Source organism: Cebus imitator, unplaced genomic scaffold, assembly GCF_001604975.1.
Source record: "Cebus imitator isolate Cc_AM_T3 unplaced genomic scaffold, Cebus_imitator-1.0 Scaffold92, whole genome shotgun sequence".
In the NCBI taxonomy this organism is placed as follows: domain Eukaryota; kingdom Metazoa; phylum Chordata; class Mammalia; order Primates; family Cebidae; genus Cebus; species Cebus imitator.
In genome coordinates, this window is record NW_016107407.1 from 12,799 (window position 1) to 37,895 (window position 25,097).

Genomic DNA, 25,097 nt, shown 5'->3' on the forward strand with positions numbered 1-25,097 from the left:
AAAAAAAGAAAATAAAAAGAAAGAAAAAAGGAAAAGGGAAAAGAAAAAAATCTAATATGAAAGTATCAGAAAATAGAAGTAAATTTCCAGAGATTTTTAAGTATCATTAACCTGTATATTTCAATGTTAGAATAATGGTTATTAAAAAAAAACAGTTTTAGTGTTCAAGGAATGAATTCTAAAATTGTTTTGTTCCTAAAATTAATTATATTTGTTGTATGGTGTGAGTTGTTAAACTACTCTTATGAAAAGCTCTTACAAAAAACTTCCAGAAAAAAACAGACATTTCTTTTACATTGAAATATAGCTCATTTCATCAAACAATATTAATTAAACATGTTTTATCTCCCTATTTATCTCTACATTTTATTTTTCAGTATGACTTTAATATATTTGAAATATCTACTATATATGTTGTTTTCCATGAGAGATGATTGATCAATAAATAAGACACTTCATGGATATAAACTCTCTAAAACACACAGAATTTATGTCTAATCATTTTAAGGTTAAATATACATGACTGTATTGCATAAATATGTTTTAGAAAAAAATACTTAAAATTGTATTCAATACACTTCAAATAAAAAACTACATTAATTACAATGAGAAGGTCATTCTCACTTCATTAATATCTTCAAAATTTACTTCTGAAGCACTGAAGAAACCTCAGAAATTCATATAAATAATAAGACCATTAATTCATCTGCTCAGTTTATGTAAATCTATGATAAATGTACATCGTCAATTAAGCGCAAAGAAAGCAGAGTGTCATGAGACAGAAAATGAATATATAACCAAATTGTTTTCCTTTATAAAGAAAATAGTAGGCTTTAAAGTTTCTGAGAAAAGATAAAAAGAAAAAATAGGTAGAAATGAAACATTAAAGGAACCATTTTCACTTGGCATTTAAGAATCCTATGTATGGTAGAAAACTCTGGTTCTGCCAAACCATCATGGTGTGTAAATACCTATGTAACAATCCTGTAAGATGCAGGATGTGCACATGTACCCCAGAGTCCAAAGTACAATTTAAAAAGAAAAGAAAAGAAAAGAAAAGAAAAGAAAAGAAAACTCTGTTTCTAAATTGTGATCTGATCATCGCTAAAGGTCAAGATCCATGCAGAGGAAAGCAGTAGGAAAATACTACTTTAGTTATTTTTTATTACTTTAATTTTTACAACAGTGTACACTGGATTATTTAGAGTCATGACAGGTCGCATGGCATAGTTCTAAAGATTAGTGAGCCACATCTGTAATGGCTATTGAAATGTATGAAAAGTACTTAAAATACACCTTGTATTTTAAGTACTTCATTTTAATTTCTAATATAGCATGAAGTAGCACACACACTTAAACCAAAGCTTGTTGACATTTGTAAAAATATTTATGTTGATTTTCCTGTCACCATGAAGACAGTCTAATTAAATGTAGTGTCAAGATGGTGCACTATGAAATCTTAAAATAAAGGAAAACAAGCTAATTGCTGAACAAAAATAGTTGTTGTAAAATGATAACTGCATTGTATAACCATTTAGATATGATCTTTGCAAAATGTGTTAATACCTATATATATATATATATATATATATATACATGCTGAGTGATTAGAAGTGATCTCGAATCAGAGGAGCAAATCATGACACTGAGAAAGTACATGCCAAAACTGAATATAGAATGCTATATGATGTCTTTAATTATATATTAGAACCATTTATATCATTACAGTACAGACAGTCATCATGTTCTTTAATATGCCCTATAAGGTACACAGTTAGGATGAGAGTTCAGCAGAATGTAGAATTGACATCTCACCTGTGAATGTGTTATGAATTCATCAGGTTGGATATTATGATATAATAATAAATTAAAATATTCATTGTTTCCCATAACCATGTGGTATAATAGTGTGCCTACATTTTTGTATCTTCTGGCTTAGCCGTCTGAATACTTCTTGATACACTTATAGAGGAAGATGTATAAAACTCACCAGGAAAAGCATGTAGGATAAGCTTTCAACACTAATATATTTAAAACAAAATTAGTTGCAACAGACTTACTAAATATTAACTTTTTCTGTATAAAAAATGGTGCAATATTCTATTAGTACTAACAATTTAAGTATTCAAACAATAAATTCAGAAATTTATGGTTTTTAAAGTTAGTCTGGTTTGGTGTATCATGTTATTCTCTAATGAATTTTTATAAAACACCAATTTTACCAACACAATTTGCTTCCTTAAAAATAAAACCAAGGCTCTTACATTCAAGTACATCTTATTCAAATTGCTAATATCAACAGAATTTACATATCTTTGATGCCTCATAGTAATAAAGAAAAGTAATGAGTCATGGAGGCTTAATCCAATTATAGTAATTCTCCTGATTCCAGTAGTCCCTGAAGCATCCACACTCTAACATTCTGCAGTAAAAATATTCTAAATGCTTCTGAAGTGAGTTCACTAAATTTTCCTTCTTAGAAACTCCAAAAAACTCTCACTGGCTTCTCTCTTGTACCCAGCTTGCTGCCGCACAATCCCTCTTCCGTAGCAAAAAATAATCTCTAGATTGTGCTCTTGATTCTTCCCATTGAACACCTGTTAAAATTATTTTTCTCACTCTTTTACTTGGTTTAGTGATAATATCTTCCATCTATAATTTCTATTGCATTGTCCCTTTCTCCTTCTGCTCTGGCTAAAAAACATACTCAAAAATAAGAGCAATACAATGTTTTCTCTTGACCCTGTTATGTCTTGACCTTCTATCAATTGCTCTTCTTCCACATTTTTCCCATGAAGGCTTCTACTTTTGCCACTCAGGGCAAGGTCCAAAGACCAGCAGCATCAGCGTTGTGTGAGAACTTACTGAAAATGCAGAATCCCAAGTCTGCTGAATCACAGTGTGAATTGTTAACAAGGTTTCCAGCTGATTTTCTTAAGTTTGAAAACTTCTGGTCTACACTGATTGTATATGACAAATTATATACATGTGTGGCTGTAGATATGTGCTTATTTTCACCTACTGTAAATAGAACACATTTTTCCATGGTAAGGTGCTTCCGTCCCTAATGGTGTCCTACCAGTGAGAAAGGCAGGAAGAGACAGAGTATTTATGCTGTGATTCTCTGGTAAATTTTGGTACTAGAAGGCCACTTTATGTTCTTCCTAAATTTCTAACCACACCCTATCTTTTTCTGAAGAATAATTTCAATTACCACCCTTCATTGCATAAACCTGCTTCCTGTTTCTTCACGTACCTTGTCTTTCTCTGACTTTATTTCCTCTTTTACTACTTTCTTCTTTCTAATTTTCTGATTTTCCTCAGGTCTTGGAATATCTTGAATTCGAACTAATAATTCAGCTCCTTTTCAGCACTCTCAATACAGTCTGTTGCCAACACCTGATAGGACGTATCACTTATCACCGTTTCGCTTCTCTCTTTTCCATGCTGGGCATTTAGGAGGTACTTTCCTTTGGCTATTAGTGTGTATCCTTCCTCATGAGTTTAGAGAAATATGCAGTCAAATGACTTGTTAAATAAAAAATGATTCTTACCTTCTAATTTTCCATTTATTGTCTTGATTTCTTTTTGATATGTAGCCTTGGGTAAACACACATCATTCTGTTGAACACTCTCAGGAAGACTCTGTTAAAAGTAATATTAATAAGTAAGTTTAATTTAAAAATCCTAATAAGAGTATCAAAATTTCCTAATTAAAAGGCAATTTTTAAGGCAAAATTTCCTACTTTATAGGCAATTTGATTTAAGGGCAGACATGTATTGAAAACCAAAACATTTCGGTGCAAAACTTCATACATGCTCTCTAGATCAAGCTTTTCTTTACCTTCATGTGGCTATTAACTTGGTTCCTGAGCAAGAAAACTCAGTCACATTCCCAAAAAAATTCACATGTGCGTGTTTCAAAAAGTAACTCACTTGAAAATATCTAACTTACGTTGCAGTTCTCATCAAAAAGAAATATGGCACTTCGAACAAAATACAAAACACTTGCTACTTACCATAACACATACTGCATTAAACATTTAAAATTTTCACGACTATAGAATTTAGTGTTAAAAATGATGCATGTCATGAAGACAGCTTTCAGAGTCTGCCATATAATGTCTGCACATAAAATTCAAAATACTGCTTTATTTAGGTAAACAGGGGCTAAAAATAATCAGAACATTTCTGATAAAATTTACGATGGGCGAAATAGTGCTTAAATAAAGTGAAAACGCGGTAAGAAAAAAAATTGTGTCATCTCAAAATGAAAGCAAACAAGTCTTTGTGTCTAATGACAAATTAGATAAAATCTATTTGTCTATTGACTTCCAACCTTTGCTGTGACCACCATGCAGCAGCTTCTTGTTTCTAAGAGGTCAGATACTTTCTACGTCATTCCACAGCTGTGACCTTAAAATACGTCGCTATTGCTTGACGCTTATGCTGCTGCAGCTTGACTGCCACAAAGGGACTCAAAAGGTTATATTTGTGAACATAATTTCTATTTTTAAAAATACTACTCAACCAAACTGTTGTTATTATAGTCCCATGGGTTTCCTATTCCTCATGCTTTTCTTTCTCCTGAAATGTTCCCTCAGATCTATACTGAATAGTAAAATAATTCAATACTTGCATTTTCCAGGCATTAACTTTTCAGGTCCCAAGCTTTACAAAACTACAGTTTAAACCGTCTCTCTATGAATCCAATTAGAACTTTTATACATATAGATATACCACTTCATACATTTGCCCATAGCTGGACTCACTGCAATTCTTTAGTTTTTAGGCAAACTTACTGCAGGTTCCATGTGAATTCCTAGTGAGTTCGAAGCCTTATTTTTTACACTGTACCTCACTGGCTTCTTAATTTAATCCTACACATGAGCAGAATTTCACTATGAAGAAGTAATCTACTTAGCACATAAATTCTTTATACAGCATATTCTAAAAAATCAGAAAAAATAATTTTGGGGTGACATATGCAAAGGTGAGAAAATAAATCTAAGCCTCTGGTTTTATGTTGTCACATCATGCAAAACTAACATTAAAAAAATTCAGTAATACACAGTACCTCAGAATCCCAAGAATTTTTTTCATCTTTCCCTTCTTTAGATTCTGATGGGACCATCTGATCTATAAAAGGTTAATCACAGATGCATTCATGAGAACTTTTCTCTACTATACATTTCAAAAACATATACAAACCTATTTTCATTCAAGAATAATTTTTTTCTTCTGTAGCCTGTATATTCTTTTTGTAGATTGCAATCACAACTTCTATAGTTAATCCATTAAAATTAAAATCTTAAAAATCTAAAAATTAACTTTGTCATTAATTAGAATGCAGAAAACTAGAAATTTGATTCACTTGTATAAATCATTTCTTCACAAAGCAGTCACATCCTTTTCACCCATGAAACACAGTATGTCCTATGTTTGCTATTCATTCAGAAAACTTTTATTACCTATCATCTCTCATTTCTTTATAAATTTTTATTTTTTTAGTATTACTTAGTTTGATCGTCTCAGCAATCTCTATCACACAGTTCTTCAAAAAAGATTATCAATCAATAAGATTTTTTAAGGATATTAACTTTTTGATGTTAGTAAAATATATGTCCAACTCCTTAAGTTTTAATATACCATGGCAGTACATTGGGTGTGGTTTGGATGTGTGTATCTTTTAGGAAGATAAGCTTAAAAAATTTTTATTTCATGTAAAGTAAGAACTACTTTAATAACAATGACATAGCTCTCCCCAAATACAACAGTATGTTCAGAGTCAGCTTGTGATACCTTGGAGAAACATCAGAAATATATCAGAAATAAATAATTTCCTTAAGTAACCAGTGTTTCCACATGTTATAGGATTAAATCAAGGCCCACACAAGAATTGAAGTGCTTCAGTCCAATGAGACAGAAAATGAATTACTAACATATTAATATCCAGTTTTCCTTATCAACAAAAAATACAAATTACAACTATTTAAATCAGCTTAAAAGAAAGCAAACATGCATAACTAAAACTTAAAAGACGATTTAATCATTAAGGGTACCTTTATCATTTGACATCTAAGAAGTGTATATCTGGTTTAAAAAAGTAAATTAAACTTGTGGTTTCAGCATCCCTAAAGTTTACATTTCATCCAGAGGGTCCAGGAAACTCAAATCATACATTGGTAATTCACCATTTTCACTCATTACTAGAAGTGTATCCTGGATCATTTCAGATACCTAACGTGTTGTTACATCATAGTTCTAACAATCTGTGGGTCATAGTTCTAATTGTTAGTGAAATGTATGATTGCACATGGAAATACTTTACATATTTTTGTTTTCATTTCTAATAAATAAAAAAAACAATAGATATGATACTTTTGAGATATTAACTTTTTGATATGAGCAAAGTATATGTCTGGCCCCTTTAAATTTCAATATGCCATGATGGTATATTCAGTGTGTATCTGTTTTATTTATATAAACTTAAAAAATTGTACTGCATATAAATTAAGAACTGCTTTAATTACAATGAAATAGTCTTTTCTTAATGCAACAATATCTTCAAAATCAACTTGTGATGCCTTGGAGAAACATTAGAAATTTATAGGGAAAATGAATGCCTTAAGTAACCTGAATTTCCCACATTTCATAGAATAAAATCAAGGTCTACACAAGGCCCAAGGAGGACCGAGAGCCAGCCATGAGACAGAAAAGGAATATATAACAGAAATAATGTTCAGTTTTCTTTGTAAACAAAATTTTCAAATATTAACTATTTAACATAGTTTAAAGAGAAAAGCAAACATGCTCAACTGAAACTTTAAATATCATGTTAATATTAAGGGTACATTTATAATTTGACATCCATGAACTTTATATCTGGTTTTCAAATGTGGTTTTAAGTTGTGACATGAGCATCCCTAAAGTTCAGGTTTCACAAAGAGAATCCAAAAACTCAAATGATCTGTTTGCTATTGGCCACTTTCACTCTCATTTTTAGAAGTGTATACTGTACTGTTCCAGGGAAATCATGTGTTATAATAGCATAGGATGGCTCATAGGTCTCAGTTTTCATTGTTATTAAAGCAGATGACTGTGCATAGTGATACTTGAAATATTTTGGTTTTAATTTCAAATACATCAAAAAGCAATAGATAAAACCAACTGAAATGAAGACTGAAATCTGCAGTTGTTTTTATTTTCATATATTTGTTTTTTTGCATGAACACAGTTAATGAGTTGTGGTGTAGTCATATAATGGAATTCTATAAAGAACCTAATATAAACATAACCAGAGCTAATTCTGTCCATTATGAATGGTTCTAACAATTTAATGCTCATCTAAGAATGGTACAGAAAATAGCACACAATGTACAATTATTCACATGTTAGAAGCTGAAAACAAATTCTACATATTATCTATGACCATGCACATATGTTGTAAAATGTTGAAACATGCATAGAAATAATAACTAAAAAATAATTTAGACAACTGTTTAACTCTAGGCATTGAAAAGACACTAAGGCCAAATGCTTCAGAATCACAGTTTTACAAAAATAATCACAAAGAAATGATTGCTTCTCCCATATTTAAAAAAAAAATTAAGGGTACCACACCGACACACCCACACCCACACAGGAACAAAGGTGCAGAACACACAGACACGCGTGCAACACACACGCACGTACAGACACACAGACACACACACACACACACACACACACACACACATACGGCTGCATAGAGTAAGCTAATCAGAATAGCTGATTTCCACAGGATTCTTCAAATGACTACATTCACATGAGGTAACCAATGTTAAAACACAATGGCTTGTCAACAAGTGAAGCTTTCCCTGAAGTAGAGGGTGGAATTTGAATCAATATTTGGAGAACTCATAAAATGTTAGTTTAAAAATTCACCTTCTTGAATCTTTAAGACTTACAGAAATTCCCAATACAAAACATTACAGAATCAGGACATAAAAGTAGAAACACCTGAAATTAAAGCCACATTTTTAAAAAACTAATTAAAATTTGCATTCCTGTAAATATCAGTTTTTCCAATGTAGATACCAATATGGACATTGTTTAGTCAAATATTTCCATCAAATTTGAAAAATAAATCTTGGGAGATGAGACTATTAACATGCCTAGTGTTGAAATATTCATTTTAATATAGTTGAACAGCAGAATTTACCTGCTCTCAATGTTTGTTTGTTCTTCCATTCTAAGTCTTTATTTGGAGCGGAGTTTTGCATTTCAATGGAGGGCTAAATTGGTTTGGAAGAAGAATGATTAACAATGAATGCATAATTCAGAAAACACATTGTTAATAAATAATTCAAGATAAAATTATAAAACTCAATACCTCAAAGTCAGAAGGCTTCTCAGGAGGCTCTATATAGAAAAAGAGATTTATCGTCAATCATAGGTAAATATGACAAAGCCAGCCACAAATGAATGCAGTGATAGTAACTGAGTCTTCTTGATCAACTTTGAGAGTTGGGGGTTTTCTTTTAGTTTGTTTTTTTAGGACACTCGCATGACAGACATACACTGAAGGAGCTAGGAATCTAGCTTTCATAAAACATGCACTTAAGATTTCAAAAGTGAGAATGTGTCGTGCATGCAAAATGTGTTGTTATTAATATGTATAAGCTGGGTGGTAAAAAGAGAAATGATCCCTCAACAGAGGAGCAAATCATGACCCTGAAAAAAATAAATGTCAAAGCCAAATATAGAATCCTACAACATATACTTAATGAAATACATTAGAATAATCTGTATCATTACATTCATCGTGTTCTTTAATTTGTCCTACAATTGAGACGGTACAACATTATGATGAGAGTTCAGCTGAATGCACAACTGACATCTCAACACTGAAAGTGGTATAAATTGATCAGCTTGAATATATACTTAGAGAATAATACTAAATATGTTCATTGTTTTCCATACCCATGTGTTGTCATCGTATGCCTACATTTCTGAAACCTCTGGTTTATCCTAAGAAATTTTCTTGATTTGCTCATGCAAACATATATGCAAAACGCATATAAAATAATGTGTAATGAGCTTTCAATATTGACATGTTTATTTGAAAATGTATGGCAACAGGCTTATTACATATAAATAACATTTCATATTTTTAAATCAGGACTATTTATTTTAAAAACAATGTTAGAATTGAAGTAAAAATTCAGTAATAATTTGGTTTCTAAATATCTCTCTGGTTTGTTTGTCATGGTAAAGGTCTAATAGATTTTTACAGAACAAAAATTTTACCAAAACAATTTGCTTCATTAGAAATAAAGCCAATGCTCTTACTTTCAAATATCTCCCATCTGCATAGCTAATATCAACAAAATACATATATTTTATGCCTCATAGTAACAGAGGAAAACAATGAGTCATGGCAGTTTACACCAAATCTGTAATCCTCCTGCTTCTAGTTGTCTCTGGAATACCCACAATGTAATCTTACGGAGTATAAATATTGCAAAGGCATCTGAAGTGAATTCACTCAAATTTCCTTTTCTGAAACTCCAAAGTTGCCTAGCTATGTCCTTCCTTGCCCCATTTCTTGCCTCACAATCTCTCTTTCGCGGCCAAAATAATGTCTAAATCTGTGGTCTTGATTCTTCCCTTTCAACATCTTTTAAGATCAATTTTCCCACCACTTTCTTTCTCTTTGATGAGGGATAGTATCTGACATCTGTAATTACTATTTCTTTACCTCCTTTTTCACCCCTCTGGACAGAAACATACTCAGAAATAAAAGCAATATAATGCTTTCCCTTGACCCTGTTATGTGTTGACCTTCTATCCAACTGCCCTTCTTCCAGATTTGTCCAAAGGAAAGGTTATTCCCTTGCTACTTAAGAGTAAGGTACCAGGACCACCAGCATCACTATCACTTGAAAACTTATTAAAAATGTCAGAATCTCAAGTGTGTTGTATCACTTTGTGCACTGTTAACAAGGTCTTCAGCTGATTTTCTGAAGATTGAAAACTTCTGGTCTATACTGAGCGTGTATGACAAATTATATACACACACGACTGTGCAAATATGCTTATATTCACCTATGGCAGATGAATTACAACTCTCCATGGTCATGTGCTTCCATCCCTAATGCCTTCCCACCAGTGAGAAGGACAGGACTGACAACATGTTTGCTAAATTCTCTGGCAAATTTTGGTAACAGAAGGTCACTATAATTTTTCCAACTTTCTAACNTTCATTGTTTTCCATACCCATGTGTTGTCATCGTATGCCTACATTTCTGAAACCTCTGGTTTATCCTAAGAAATTTTCTTGATTTGCTCATGCAAACATATATGCAAAACGCATATAAAATAATGTGTAATGAGCTTTCAATATTGACATGTTTATTTGAAAATGCATGGCAACAGGCTTATTACATATAAATAACATTTCATATTTTTAAATCAGGACTATTTATTTTAAAAACAATGTTAGAATTGAAGTAAAAATTCAGTAATAATTTGGTTTCTAAATATCTCTCTGGTTTGTTTGTCATGGTAAAGGTCTAATAGATTTTTACAGAACAAAAATTTTACCAAAACAATTTGCTTCATTAGAAATAAAGCCAATGCTCTTACTTTCAAATATCTCCCATCTGCATAGCTAATATCAACAAAATACATATATTTTATGCCTCATAGTAACAGAGGAAAACAATGAGTCATGGCAGTTTACACCAAATCTGTAATCCTCCTGCTTCTAGTTGTCTCTGGAATACCCACAATGTAATCTTACGGAGTATAAATATTGCAAAGGCATCTGAAGTGAATTCACTCAAATTTCCTTTTCTGAAACTCCAAAGTTGCCTAGCTATGTCCTTCCTTGCCCCATTTCTTGCCTCACAATCTCTCTTTCGCGGCCAAAATAATGTCTAAATCTGTGGTCTTGATTCTTCCCTTTCAACATCTTTTAAGATCAATTTTCCCACCACTTTCTTTCTCTTTGATGAGGGATAGTATCTGACATCTGTAATTACTATTTCTTTACCTCCTTTTTCACCCCTCTGGACAGAAACATACTCAGAAATAAAAGCAATATAATGCTTTCCCTTGACCCTGTTATGTGTTGACCTTCTATCCAACTGCCCTTCTTCCAGATTTGTCCAAAGGAAAGGTTATTCCCTTGCTACTTAAGAGTAAGGTACCAGGACCACCAGCATCACTATCACTTGAAAACTTATTAAAAATGTCAGAATCTCAAGTGTGTTGTATCACTTTGTGCACTGTTAACAAGGTCTTCAGCTGATTTTCTGAAGATTGAAAACTTCTGGTCTATACTGAGCATGTATGACAAATTATATACACACACGACTGTGCAAATATGCTTATATTCACCTATGGCAGATGAATTACAACTCTCCATGGTCATGTGCTTCCATCCCTAATGCCTTCCCACCAGTGAGAAGGACAGGACTGACAACATGTTTGCTAAATTCTCTGGCAAATTTTGGTAACAGAAGGTCACTATAATTTTTCCAACTTTCTAACCATGATCCAGCTTTTTCTATAGAATTATTTTATTTTACCAGCCTCCATTGTATAACCCTCATGCACTCCCTGTACTCTCTGTCTTCCTCAGTCTTCATTTCCTCTTTTACTTCTTTCCTCAGGTCTTTGAGTATCTTGAATTTAAATTAATAATTCAGCTCTTTTTTTTTTGGCACCCTGAATATCATCTGTTGTCAACGCCTGAGAAGACATATAACTTTCATTTCTTTTGCTCTTCCATGCCATCCATTTAGAGAATAATTTTCTTTGGCTATAAGAGTTTATGAGTCCTCATGCATTTGACAAACATTTAGTTAAATGATGTTTGAATTAAAAAATGGTTCTTACCTTCTATTTTTCCACGTATTATCTTGATTTCTTTTTCATATGTAGCCCCAGGTAAACAAACATAATTCTGTGCAGCCCTCTCGGACTTAACCTATTAAAGGTAATATCAATATATAATCTCTTTTTAAATTTTTATTTTCTTTAACAAAGTCTCACAGGGTTGCCCAGTGGTATGATCTCCTCCTACTGCAACCTCTGTCTCCTAGGTTCCAGTGTTTCTCCTATGTCAGCCTTCTGAGTAGCTGAGACTACAGGTTTGAACCACCACCTCTGGCTAATTTTTTGTATTTTTAGTACAGACAGGTTTCACCATGTTGGCCAGGCTGGTCTCAGACTCCTGATCTCAAGTGATCCTCCTGCCTCGCCTCCCAAAGCTCTGAGATTACAGGCTCACGTGAGCCACCATGGCCTGCCTCAATAAATAATTTCAATTTAAAAAATTATAATGACTACCATCAATATTTTCTATTTAAAATCTTTTGCAAAACACATTTTTTTTACATTAAAGATAATTAGATTTAAGGCTGTTCACATATTGAAAACCAAAACATTTCAAGAGAAAACCTCACATATGTTCTGTGGATCATGCTTATCTTTTATCTTCATGTGGCTATTGACTAGGCTACTGAGCGTGGAAAATAAATCCTATTCACAACAAAATTCACTAGTGGGTATATTTCAAAAAGGAATTAAGTACAAAACATCTGCCTTACTGTGTAGTCAGCACCAAATATAATAGGGCATTTCAAACAGAATACAATGTGATTAAACATTTGATATATGAATAATTACAGAATTTCTGTTAAAAACTATGCATGGAATGAAGAGAATTCTCAGAGTATGTCATGTGCAGTAGAAACAGAACTCTGTAGAAGCTGTTTCATTTAGGAAAACAAGGGCTTAAAATAATAAGAATAGTTTTGATAAGCATTTTGCTGATAAAGAAATGCTTGAATAAAATGAAAGATTTATAAGGAATATGTATATTTATGCCATTTTTATAGGAAAGAAAACAATTATTAGATAAAACATGCAATGAATTGTTAAGACGTTAACTTCAGAAAAGTAGAGCAAGCATTCATAAAAAACAAAGAATAAAAACACATATTCATCTGGGCACAGTGGCTCACGCCTATAATCCCAGGACTTTGGGAGGCTGAGGCAGTCACATCACGAGGTCAGGAGATCAACACCATCCTGGCCAACATGGTGAAACTCTGTCTCTACTGAAAAAACATTAGCTGGGCATGGTGGCACGTGCCTATAGTTCCAGCTACTCAGGAGACTGAAGCAGGATAATACCTTGAAACCAGGAGGCAGAGGTTGCAGTGAGCTGAGCACTCCAGCCTGGTGACAGAGTTAGGCTCCATCTCAAAAATAAAATAAAATAAAATAAAAATAAAAACAAACAACAAACAAACATCTATTCATGAAACATCTAATATGTGCCAGACACGTATTTGCAGATTGTTCTTCACCTTAGAATAATGAGGGTGATGAAGACATTGGTGGTTATGCCACTTTCTGCTTCCTAGTCATTCTAGGTTGTTAAGAATAAAATGAACAAAGATGATCTGCTGTTCAATCTGCTCAGAATGTCTTCATCCTAGACTTTCACACGGCATACTCCTCATCTTTGAGAAGGGAGATTAAATGGCAGTCTCAGAAAAATCTACCCTGACCATAGAATTCCCCTGCCACTCCCATACCCAGGCTAAGTAGAAAGTTCTTCAATTCTCTATCCTAGCATTCTTTGTTTTGATTTGAAGAAAAAGTTAAAGTGACTTAGAAGTGTTTTGTATTTGTTACTCTCTGACTACTACCGTAGCATAATCCCTCATCTTGGATATTCAGAGACTCACTGCCTAGCACACAGTGGGTACTCAAAAAGAAATAGCTCCAGGCCAAAACGTTTAAAATCTCCTCAGGAAAGTCTAACTTTCCAAACTGCTTTGTTTCTATGGAAAATCTGTAGTAGTAGTCTGCTGCAAGTTACCATCCCTTTACCACAAATTAGAAATCCACATGCCTGTTCTTGCTCCACATTCTTCTCCTAACAATACTGCTTTCATTTAAATGCCACTTTGATCGTTTTGCCTTATATTTGTATACAGACTTTTCCAGTTTACAAGATGTTTTCACATTTGTTACAATGTTATTTCATCACGCATACCTAAGAGGTAGATATGAGCACTATTTTTATAAACAAGGTTACTGGTATTTGATCAGGTTAAATAATTTTCTTCTCAGTTCCCGTAGCTAGTAAGTGACAGAACCAAAATACAGACTTATCTTTGACATCCACTCATTGCTGTTACCACTACACTGCTGCTGCTTTAGATAACTGGTGAGGCCTTTCCTATCTCTTCCACCTTCACAGTTGTGACCTTAGAATACATCATAATTATTTGATGTGTATGTGGTTGCAAACATGGCTGCCACAGAGGGACTCAAAGAGTTCTATTTGTGAAAAGAATGTTTACTTATTAAAATACTACTCAACCAAATTGGTGTTATATACAGTTTTACAGGTGTCCTATTTCTCATGTTTATCCAACTCCTGAAATGTTCCTTCAGATCTATACTGGAAAATGAAAATATACCAATACATCCAAGTCCCAGGCATGATCTCTTCAAGTTCCAAGTTGTATAAGGCTAAGACTACAGTTAAACTATTTCTCTCTGAATCCATTTAGAGCTTTCTTACATCTAGCTGTACACAGACCCATTTATTTGCTCATAGGAGAACACAGATAAATTATTTAGTTTTCAGACCAGCTTAACTTCAGAACTCAATTTCACTAGTTCTTAGAAGTCCTAGTGACTTCTAAGCCATATTTTCTTTTGCGTTATTCTACGCTGGTTTCTTATGTTAATCCTGAAAAGGAGCATAATTGCTCTATGCAGCTGTTACCTGCTTCACACATGATTGTAAAGTATGTTCTGATAAATGTCAGAAAATTATCTCTTATGAACACATGCAGACGTGAGCAAATAATGTCAAATCATCTTTTTATTTCCTAACATAACTCAACATACTGCCATAATTGGGCCATATTTGGAAAGAGAGAGTGCAGAGTCAGGACACAAAGACTCTAGGAGTCTATGTGCAATAACATGTGCAAAACAATAAGGCATGAAATAACATGGCAAATTAGGAGTGCCAAAGTGATGTGGTAAAACTGGAATACAGCCAGAGGAAATGAGATGAAGAGGTAAAATGGGGCCAGACCATATAAGATACTTGTGATGCTAGAACGTGAACTTACCCCTTCGTGTTGTGGGTATTCACTCAATGTGCAGATGAGTTACACCATTACAAATATATTTTAGAAAGTGCACCCTTCCAGCAATGTAAAGATAGGTGAACATGGGGATACGGGGCAAAGCTAAAAGAAGTACTTCAAAATTATAGGTAAAGAGTTAATTATGGTAATAAGAGATGGAAAAGTTTAAGAAGGTAGAAACTACAAAATTTGGTGTGTGACTGGACAGGTGATGTGGAGGAGGGTTGACGTGTAGGTTGTGGGGGAGACTCGAAGTGCAGGTTGAAGCGCTCGAGCGTTTCACCGCTATTTCCTAGGTGTTATTTGCTAGGATGGGGAAACCAGTTGACAGTGTAGATTACAAAGAATCAGAAAAGAGTCGGGAAAATAATAAAAATGATGTTTTCCGTTTGAGACCCATAAAATTTGAGGCATCCAAGGGGCTTGGAAGAAAGATCTGGATAAATACATTTGGAGTATGGGTAGANGACCTACATCAGGAAAATTACATAGTGTTACGAAGATAAATGTTTATAAGATACACTAAATGGGAAGAACTAAATAACACAAACCTATGCAGAATGCTGACATTTTCAAAATGAAATCAAAGGAGAGAGAAAACATGGGATTAAGTTTTTCCATTATATATGTCCAAATTTGTTTTGAGAATATAATTGTATTTATATTGGTAAATATTTATTTCTGAAATATTGTTGCAATATGCATAGTTGAATTGAATGCAAACATTTAATTCTAAAACACCAATTGAAGGTTCTGCAAAAGGACCTTTATAAAATTTAACCTTGAAAGTTTTAATTGTACAAGAGAAATGCTTAACTAATAATAGAATTATGAGGCATTTTTAAGTACTACTATAAGGTGAGATAGAAATGTGAAACCGTGTTTTAAAATTCACATACTTTTCTTATGTTCCTGGAAACAGTACAATGCTAGCTCAAATTGCCTACTTACATCATATAGGATGGTAGTTCAAAATTGGAAAAAAAGATTTCATATAAAACAAATTAAGCTATAATTATTCAAGTTGAAGATTTAATAGTTTTTACCTATATCTATGATTGTCAAGCATTCTCCCGTATTCACAGGAGAAATGAAGAAACTAAAATACTCAAGTCACAATGTGCCCACTGCAAGACATATTTTTAAGAGTAAAAAAAACCTTCTAGTGATAATTTTGTATATTATGTTAACAATCTTTCCATACATATAATTCTATGATAATAAGTACTTTACTTTTAAAAATTCACAAATATCGATCACATTCATTTGATGTGTGCATATACCATTACATATAGATATTAAGAGCAAAAAATGTCAGAATATACCTCGAGATGAATAATTTCTGTAATTAATTCTTTGAGAGTGTTGTAGCTTAAAAATGATTTTTGTTTTTCAAGAGATCCAGATAAAAGCCTTGTTCATATGACTAGAATATATAATTTTAGTAAAAAGATTAAATAAAATGCTTGCTTATTATTTTAATCACTCTCTATTAAAAAAATATTCAAAACTGCTACCCAGGTTATTCCAAAGAGTATGATAAATGAGGTAAACAACCTAAGAATATATCAAACATTAAATTAGAAATCTTAAAAAAGAAAGCAAAGAGTCAAAAATTAACTCACAATTAAGGTGACAAGTCTTAAAACAGATCTCACTTTGCATTCTTCATTAATATAAGTAAAAATAGATTAAATATAAAACATAAATTTACTAAAAGAAGTGAGAATTAAATTTTCTTTTCTTTTCAATAATTTTTTTAGTTGATACAATATAAACATACACGTTTTGGGGTTACACATTATAACTCAATGCATTTACATATCAAATCATAATAATTGAGATATTAATCACCTTAAGTATCAATTTGTCCTTTATGCCACAAATATTCAGATTATTCTCTTCTAGCTATTTTAAATACTGCAAGAAATTGCTCATACCTGTAGTTGTCTTTATATTTTCTTTCAGCTTTTTATCAAAATCAGTTATAAATCACTCAAAAACAACTGAGCAGTATTTTATTACCTGGCTATCATTTGTTTTTATTTTAAATAATTTATATCATATTTCATTCTAGAGAGTTCAGGCACTCATTTAAACCACCCTTTTTCTGTGTTTTATAATAATCTGTCTCACCTTGACTCTTCTATGCAGTCTCTATGTTTATCTTACCCTTCTTCAATGAATTATTTCCTTTCATCCCCTTCATCTAATTGATTATTATGAAAAACCAGTCGTATCCATTGGAACATTTTTTAAGCAAAATAACCTGGGACAAAAATGTACCCTTACATTGTTTATAATATTGTAGACATAATTAACATCAAAAAGTTTAAATTACATATTATATTTTGTAATATCTCTTCATGATTTACAGTTTTATTAATTACTTCTTGTGTGGAAAAATGTGAGAGTTTAGTATTTATAGTACCTTAATTAAATGGGTTTACATTGAAATAGTATAGGTTGTTTCTATTCTGTATGTCAAAACCTAAATTTAAATAATTGTATAAATTTGGCTTCTTCCATGAAACAGAAAAAAGAGAAAAAGTCATGAGGTGGGAAGGGCCATGACTGATAATTGAAAACCATACATAACAACTAAGTAGAAACCTGTAACTAAATATGTTGAGAATTGAGACAGAGATGCCCTAAAAACCAGACACTGAAGAAATGTATTCTGTGAAAAAAAAGTATCAGGTAAATCATTTTTAAAAAGGCGGAGGAGGAGGGAGAAACAAATAACAGACATGACCAGTCAATCAAGAACGAGCTCCAGTCATGAAACAAGAGAAAAAAAAAAAACTACTCTACAATATGTGATGAAATACATACAATAGAAACTTTTGTTTATAATATATTCCTATAATGCTGATCAGTATTTACACTACAATTAGTTATTTGGATAATACCTGTGTAATAATGATTTTAATTTTCTTATTATATAATAAGACATTCAATTGGTTAAACATACATAGTCTTCAGAGGCTACCTATAAGCTAGGACATTCTTACTACAGAGAAAAAAATTTTTTTTAAAAGGTTAATTCATCATCTTTTCACCTGAAGAAACTATTGGTAATCAGAATCCCAGAGGGTACTGTATTGGTTGAAAAGGAATGCTTAATAGAACATGAGGTGCGACTAAAATATATTAAATTTTTAAAATCTAAACTCCACTTGGAGGATACTAGAAAATACAGTGTAACCTGCTTTCCTATTTACTATGTATCTCAAATTTACTGACTTCTTACTTAAGACATATTTTTTCAATATATCTCCCCTGAACTTTTGTATTCTAACCATTAATAGAAAATAGAAATTTAAGCCATATTTTGATACGCATTAATATTAATTATTAGATATATTATTCATATGATCTTACTTGTAACATTCCATTATACAAAAATTCATTTGTCTACATATTTATTCACATTGGAAACCTCTAAAACGCTTTTTAGACTGTATCCTGGGTACTCTAGTACGCACACAAGTATGTTTTCTAACCTCCAGTATCTCATAGTGATGCAAGAGCTTCAAAATGATTATTTAAACGACTAAATACAAAATCTTCTGAAATTTAAAATTTACAAATGTGATCAAAGATTTTTGAATTATATGTTTAAAAACTACAATTTAAAAATTCTGAAGTTAAAATCTTACCATATCCTTATTAAGAGTCTTTGCTTCCAGAACTGGTTGTTTACTTGGGGTAAAACCAGCATTCTTCATTTAGATGAAGAGTTTAAAGTATATTTTTCATGAAATAACTTAGAATAACACACTGGCATCCCTTAGCAATACAGATTGTGAGAAAGAGAATTTACATTTCTAAATTTTTACATTGTTTTTCTAATTAGAGGTAAGGTCTAGCAATGTTGCCCACACTGATCTCAAACTCTTGGACTCAAGCAATTTTCCTGCTTCAGCCTCCCTGGTAGCTGGAACTACAGGCGTGTACCACCATACCCAGATAAATTTTCACAACTTCTAATATTATTTCCATGTAATCCAAGAACCAAGAAGAGAAACTGAGAAAAAGCTCTCTTCTAAAACCTACATAATATCAAAATAATAAGTGCCAAAAAGCCATGTGGTACAGTTTAGGAATATGGCAGTATCAGAGAAATTCCTTGATTACTTTAAGTAACTGAATCCATTAAATATAAATTTAAGGAAGAGTTTCATTAAGTTACAACAGAATAATTTTAAAAGTCACAGTAAGAATACTTATGTAAATAAACGTTTACCAAAATTTATATATTCTTTATAGTGGAAAATGTTCTTCTAACCTGTCACTAGGTAATCTCCAGCCCATTCCGTTTTTTGGCCTTCACTGTCTCAAAGTATTTACCAAACATTTATTATTTACTAAAGTAAAAAATAAATTTTTAAACCAACTAGTCATATTTTTATAAAATGTTTCTATCTGACCAACTTTCTATTACCAACATAAAATAATGATACTTATAGCACTGCTAAACATGAAAAGTAAGCACTATACAGAACTAGAGTACACCTGAGAAAATCAGTTAGTTCACAAGGGACCATTTTACCTTGTCAGTAAGACTGAAGTCTTCCTCAATTTTTGTAGGCTGTAAATTTTCCATAGATGGTTTGCTGAAAAGATTTTAAAGCAAAAAGATACAACAAAAATGAGCAAATTCATGTATTTAAAAAGAAACTGCTAGCTCCTGTCTTGGTGACCACTCTAAAAAATGAAAACAAAAACAAAATCTGGGGGAAGATCAGTCCTTCTCTATATTATATTATGTTTCTCGGTATAAATATAATATGGCTTCTGTTTTAAAAAAATATTTTAGTTACGTATTTTAGATTCCACCTCCCCAACATTTAACAACCAATGAAGTCTCACTTTTAGTTCCATAACAAACAGTTACAGCCAATATAATGGCATACCCAGAGTATAACTTGTACTCACAAACCATCTGTCCTCAAGGATAAACTGAAAATCTACTTAATGGTTGACATAACTTCTGCTATCTAAACTGGAACAAACTTGATAAGCTAAAATGAGGTAGAAAGATGCAGTTTCCTTGTCCCTTGTCCATTACCTATCTCTGATTCAAAGACTAACCTGTGTCACTGGAAAATGAAATTCTTTGTTTCTCAGCATAAAAACCACTTAGGAAGTCCCTGTTGCTTCCCTTCACCCTAAAACACTACAGGGAATGCCCTGAAATATTTGAAATGTTGAAAGTCTGAACCTACAAATGTCAAAACACAAATGTATATTTGCTATTGGGAGTACTTTTCTCAATAAAAATTGAAACTAAAAATAATAAAATTGGATTTCTTATTCTATACTGGTCCTTCCTTCTTCAGGTCTACATACACTAGAAAAAACTTAAAAATCTTCATACCCAAGGAGAGAGACTTCTAGAAAAACTGAGTCTTGGTGGTTGAATTTCACTAAGTACTATATATATACAGAGAGAAAAACCTGGAATTGGGAGACACTGTATATACTGAAAGTGTCACCCGCTTCCAGATTTTTCTTCAGCAGGGCTTCATGGCAGTCTCCAACCTTTAAATATTCAGCTCATCAAAGCAGATTACCGAAAAGAAAAACTCCGATCACCAACCTAGAAGCTCTGCATTTACCTGTTTCTGGAAATCGCCGAAATGGACACTCAGTCGGGAATTCACTCCCAACATAAGCACGTTACCAAATACCCAACTGAAGCTCCATGACTTATTTGCCAGCCAATCTTACCCCTGCTTTACATGTACATGAGTAGGTCATCAGACACTTGGAAAAAGTGAGGCAAAGGGTAGGGGACACCTGCCCTGGGCCACAGATCTATTTAATTCAGCAAACTTCAGTCTCCTAACTCTCAAGGGGCTCCAAGCCACTCCTGTGAAATCTGGGGTGAAAGAACATAAGAGGACATTTCTGTCTACTCATAGAGACTTTTCTCAGTGGCTCATTTTTTTTTTTTAAATCTTTCAACAGAAAGCTTGAAATGTGTTTCCTCCTCGAATTAAACCAAAAAGCAGGGATGCATTCAGGACTTTCTTTGAAACCTATTTTAATATGCCTTTCTAGATAACTCCCAAAGTTTTTTTCTGTTTTTGTTCCTCTAATTTATCTCCACCAAACTTGTCAGAATGCCCAATATTCTGATCTCTTTGACAAAATCCTTAGTCCTACCAACCCTGAGATTGTTTCTCTTCAAACTTGGCCTTTCCCTGCTAATTCTATTCTTATCTACTTCCACCAGGTTCTTCAGCTAATTCCATTCTTATCCTTCTCCACCAGTTTAATTAGACCCATTCCCTCTTCCCTTCTATTATTCAAACACTCACTTACATGATGACATAGAAACCAGAGTAATGGGCTTTGAAATGAGTTCAAATGTTGCTTCTGCTACCTCCTATCGTTAAACAAGTCACTTTCAGTTTCAGATTCTCCACCTGAGCAACCATTTTTACAGAATATTAAATACAGATTGAAATATGAAAGACCTTTGATTACTTTCCAAGATTAAGTGAAATCGTAAATTTCCATGTGCTTTTCATTTTAGCTATAGAAAAATGGGGCTGGCAGAAAGGAATAAAATAATAGAAGAAAAGAACACCAAGGAAACCAGAGAAGAGAGTAATCAGGAAAAGACTTTAAAAGTCACGGAAGAAAAAGAAAAACTCTAGAAAAAAATTAAGAGTGCACGCAACTAGGCAGCATACTGCCTTTGAGAAAAACTAAGCTGGGAAATCTGTAAATAGAGGAATCTATAAGGAATAACCTCTAAATATACTTAACAACTTCTGTATGTGATAATCTCTGCTAACAGGTAAAATAATTCAACTATAAGATTTACTTGGTCTTGCTTATGAAACGAAAACCTACATCTTGTGGACGCAGCTAAGTGAGACCTGCTCTAAAAGCTTTGATGGTAAAAGCAAGGTACTGGTTATCACTGCAACTGTCAAACACATTAGAACAAACTATTGGATTAACCAGTGTTCTAAGGGAAGGCTCTGAAAAAAGTTGACTTACAACAACATGTGACTTTGTGAATTGATCCCACGGGGACCCGTACCTTGATTCTACTGATGCACAGGTCTCTACCAATCTATGCTGAGGGGCAAGACAATGGATTTGGGCTAAAGGTAAGCTGATGGTGAACTCAAGGGTCAGCTACTTTTTAGCTATGAAATCATAGGCCAATTTATCATCCTCTCTGAACCACAGTTGTCTGATTAATATAAAGTGGGTGATAGTAGCAGAGATACTTTGCAAAGCTGTGTGTTGACTATATGAGACAATAAATGTTAAGCACATAACATGTCTACTGAATAGATAGTGGTTTCTTTTCTCTATATTTTCTTAGTTAACATATAAGTTTAAAAAATCTGTAAAATCTTACCTCAGTAGAGACTCTACAGAATTCACATTCTCTATTAAGAAAAAAAGTAAAACACATTAAATCAATAAATTTAAATAAGAAATGAAGAATATTAAAACAGAAGAGGGCATGATGGCATGTGCCTGTAATCACAACTACTTAGGAAGGCGAAGCAGGAGGATCACTTGAGGAGGCCAGGAGTCTGAGAGCATCCTGGGAGACATAGCAAGACTTCAACTTAATTTAAAAGAATCATGCACATTTCCCTGCATGTTTCAGATTTTGTTTTAAAATTTGCTAGGAGCCGTGGCTCACGCCTGTATTCCCAGCACTTTGGGAGGCTGAGGCAGGTGGATCACAAGGTCAGGAGCTCAAGACCAGCCTGACCAATACGGTGAAGCCCTGTCGGTATTTAAAAATACAAAAAAGAAAAAATAGCCCGGGGTGGTGATGCATGCCTGTATCCCAGCTACTTAGGAGTACAGAGGCAGGAGAGTCCCTTGAACCTGGAAGGCAGAGGTGGCATTGAGCCAAGAATGTACCACTGCACTCCAGCTGGGGTGACAGAATGAGACACTGTCTCAAAAGTAAATGAAAAAACAAATAAATTAACAAAAATTATAATACTTTTGACACTTTGTTATAAAGACTCAGATGATTTGATGATTTCTTATAAAGTATTCCTTTGGGACCACACATTGAGACTATAGTGAAATTATTATTAAGTATACTATTGGTTGACAATGAATGCATTAAAAACTCTTATTTCCCCTCCTTTGTAGTTCTCAAAGGCAAGGAAGAACAGAATTTATTACAATTTGATATCTACAAGTGAAGTACATTGTACAATAGTCCTAATCCAAGCAGAACCATGTAAGACTGACAGAAAATTGTATCATTAGCAGAATAAGTGGATTGTGTCAACCTTAGAAAGTATAATTTCTAGACAAATGAACTAGAAGCAGTTAGAACAGAGTGCATGCTAGTCACTCTTTATCTACTCTGCGTGTAGAAAGAAATACACACGTGGTTTCCCCATGCTCTCACACCACAACAATCATCAAAAGAGAAGACTTCTGCAACCAGTTGTGTGGAGGATTTCCTCCACCACCAAGTGAGCAATCAATTCTGCAGCACAAACCAGCTGGTTGTTGATCTCTATGCAGTTCCAACCCTATCTAGAAATAGTGCCAAATTCCACAGGCTGAAGTCTCAGTCTCACAACCGCCCTCCTGCACTAGTTGCTAATCTGGGTCTCTGAAACTTCTAACCAGCTGTTAGAAGTTATAACAATGACTATGGCAATGACAACAAAAACGAATTCAGGCTGTTTTGTACCACTAGGCAATTAAATATAGTAGTATAAAAAGATTACAAGGCCAAATGCTTTAGAATCATTAAAGCAGATCCACATGAGGTAAAGCGTAATTTTTTTTTAAAATCTCTAAATCTTATGCTTGTAAATGGCATTTTCTCAAACATAAATACTAACATTGGCATTATTTGTATCAAATTTTGCCATCAAATTTTGAAAAAAAAACATTGGGAATAAAAAGGTTCTCAGTATTTCAACTATTTTAATAATATTCTTTCCAGATTAAAATTAAAATTACAAAATTTACCTGCTTTGAATGACTGTATGCCCTTCAATTCTATTGCTTTATTTGGAACAGAAGGTTTCATTCCACAGAAAGGCTAAATGGGTTTGGAAACAAAATAATTAATAATGAATACTTAATAAAATATGCAGTTAATATTCAATATAAAAATAGAAAATTATTACCTTCAGACGAGTATGTTCATCAGGAGAGTCTAAAAAAAAGGGACATATGTAATTGATTACATGCAAGCCTGAAAAAGCCTATCAGACATTCACAGAGTCTGAATATGAAGATGAATCCTCACGCTTGGCTTTAAAAGGGATTACATTAGGTTTTGGGGTATTTGGGTTTTTTGTATTAGTTAACATGCCAACATAACAGAAATATACCTAAGGTAATTTAAAAAATAGATTTCATAAAACATGCTGTGAAGATTTCAAGAATGACAATATGTTTAGAGTGACTAAGTAAAGCAGAACACTCCCAATACCAGTGAGAGTAAATAAGTTGTACTTAATAAGATGACCAAGTCAATACCCAAAGAAAATAAATCTCCAAGCTAATGGTAGAATGCTATCGCATATTGTTAAGGAAGCACATCAGAATCATTTATGTCATTATACTACAGGTAGCTAGCATGTTCTTCAATTTGTCCTGAAATTTAGGAACTGCAAAGTTGTGATGAGAGTTCAAAGCCACAATTTACTTGTCATTGAAGAGAATGTTTTAATTTATCACCATAAATATCTACTTATGGAATAAAAGCTAATAAATATATTCATTTTTTTATCTATGTGAAATACTAGTAATTTCACTTTTATGGGGTTCTCTAGTTTAGCCCTCTTAAAATTTCCTGATCCACTTATACAGTGGTCAAAGCATATACATCAAAAGACTAATACAGGCCAGGTGCAGTGGCTCATGCCTATAATTTCGGCACTTTGGAATGCCAAG

At 33.0% G+C, this 25,097-nt stretch overlaps 1 protein-coding gene across 1 annotated transcript in view; it reads right to left on the reverse strand.

The window, feature by feature from the left end:
* The window catches only part of ANKRD30A (ankyrin repeat domain 30A), a gene marked incomplete at its 3' end in the record, with an annotated part of 58,510 nt that overhangs the window by 5,577 nt on the left and 27,836 nt on the right, over nt 1-25,097 (reverse strand). Inside the window, exons 11-18 of the mRNA XM_017535315.2 lie at nt 24,165-24,237; nt 22,564-22,594; nt 19,729-19,792; nt 11,887-11,977; nt 8,375-8,403; nt 8,204-8,276; nt 5,078-5,139; nt 3,555-3,645 (exon numbers count right to left, since the gene is read on the reverse strand). Coding sequence (XP_017390804.1) covers nt 3,555-3,645; nt 5,078-5,139; nt 8,204-8,276; nt 8,375-8,403; nt 11,887-11,977; nt 19,729-19,792; nt 22,564-22,594; nt 24,165-24,237 — 514 coding nt within the window. The remainder of the gene's footprint in view (nt 1-3,554; nt 3,646-5,077; nt 5,140-8,203; nt 8,277-8,374; nt 8,404-11,886; nt 11,978-19,728; nt 19,793-22,563; nt 22,595-24,164; nt 24,238-25,097) is intronic.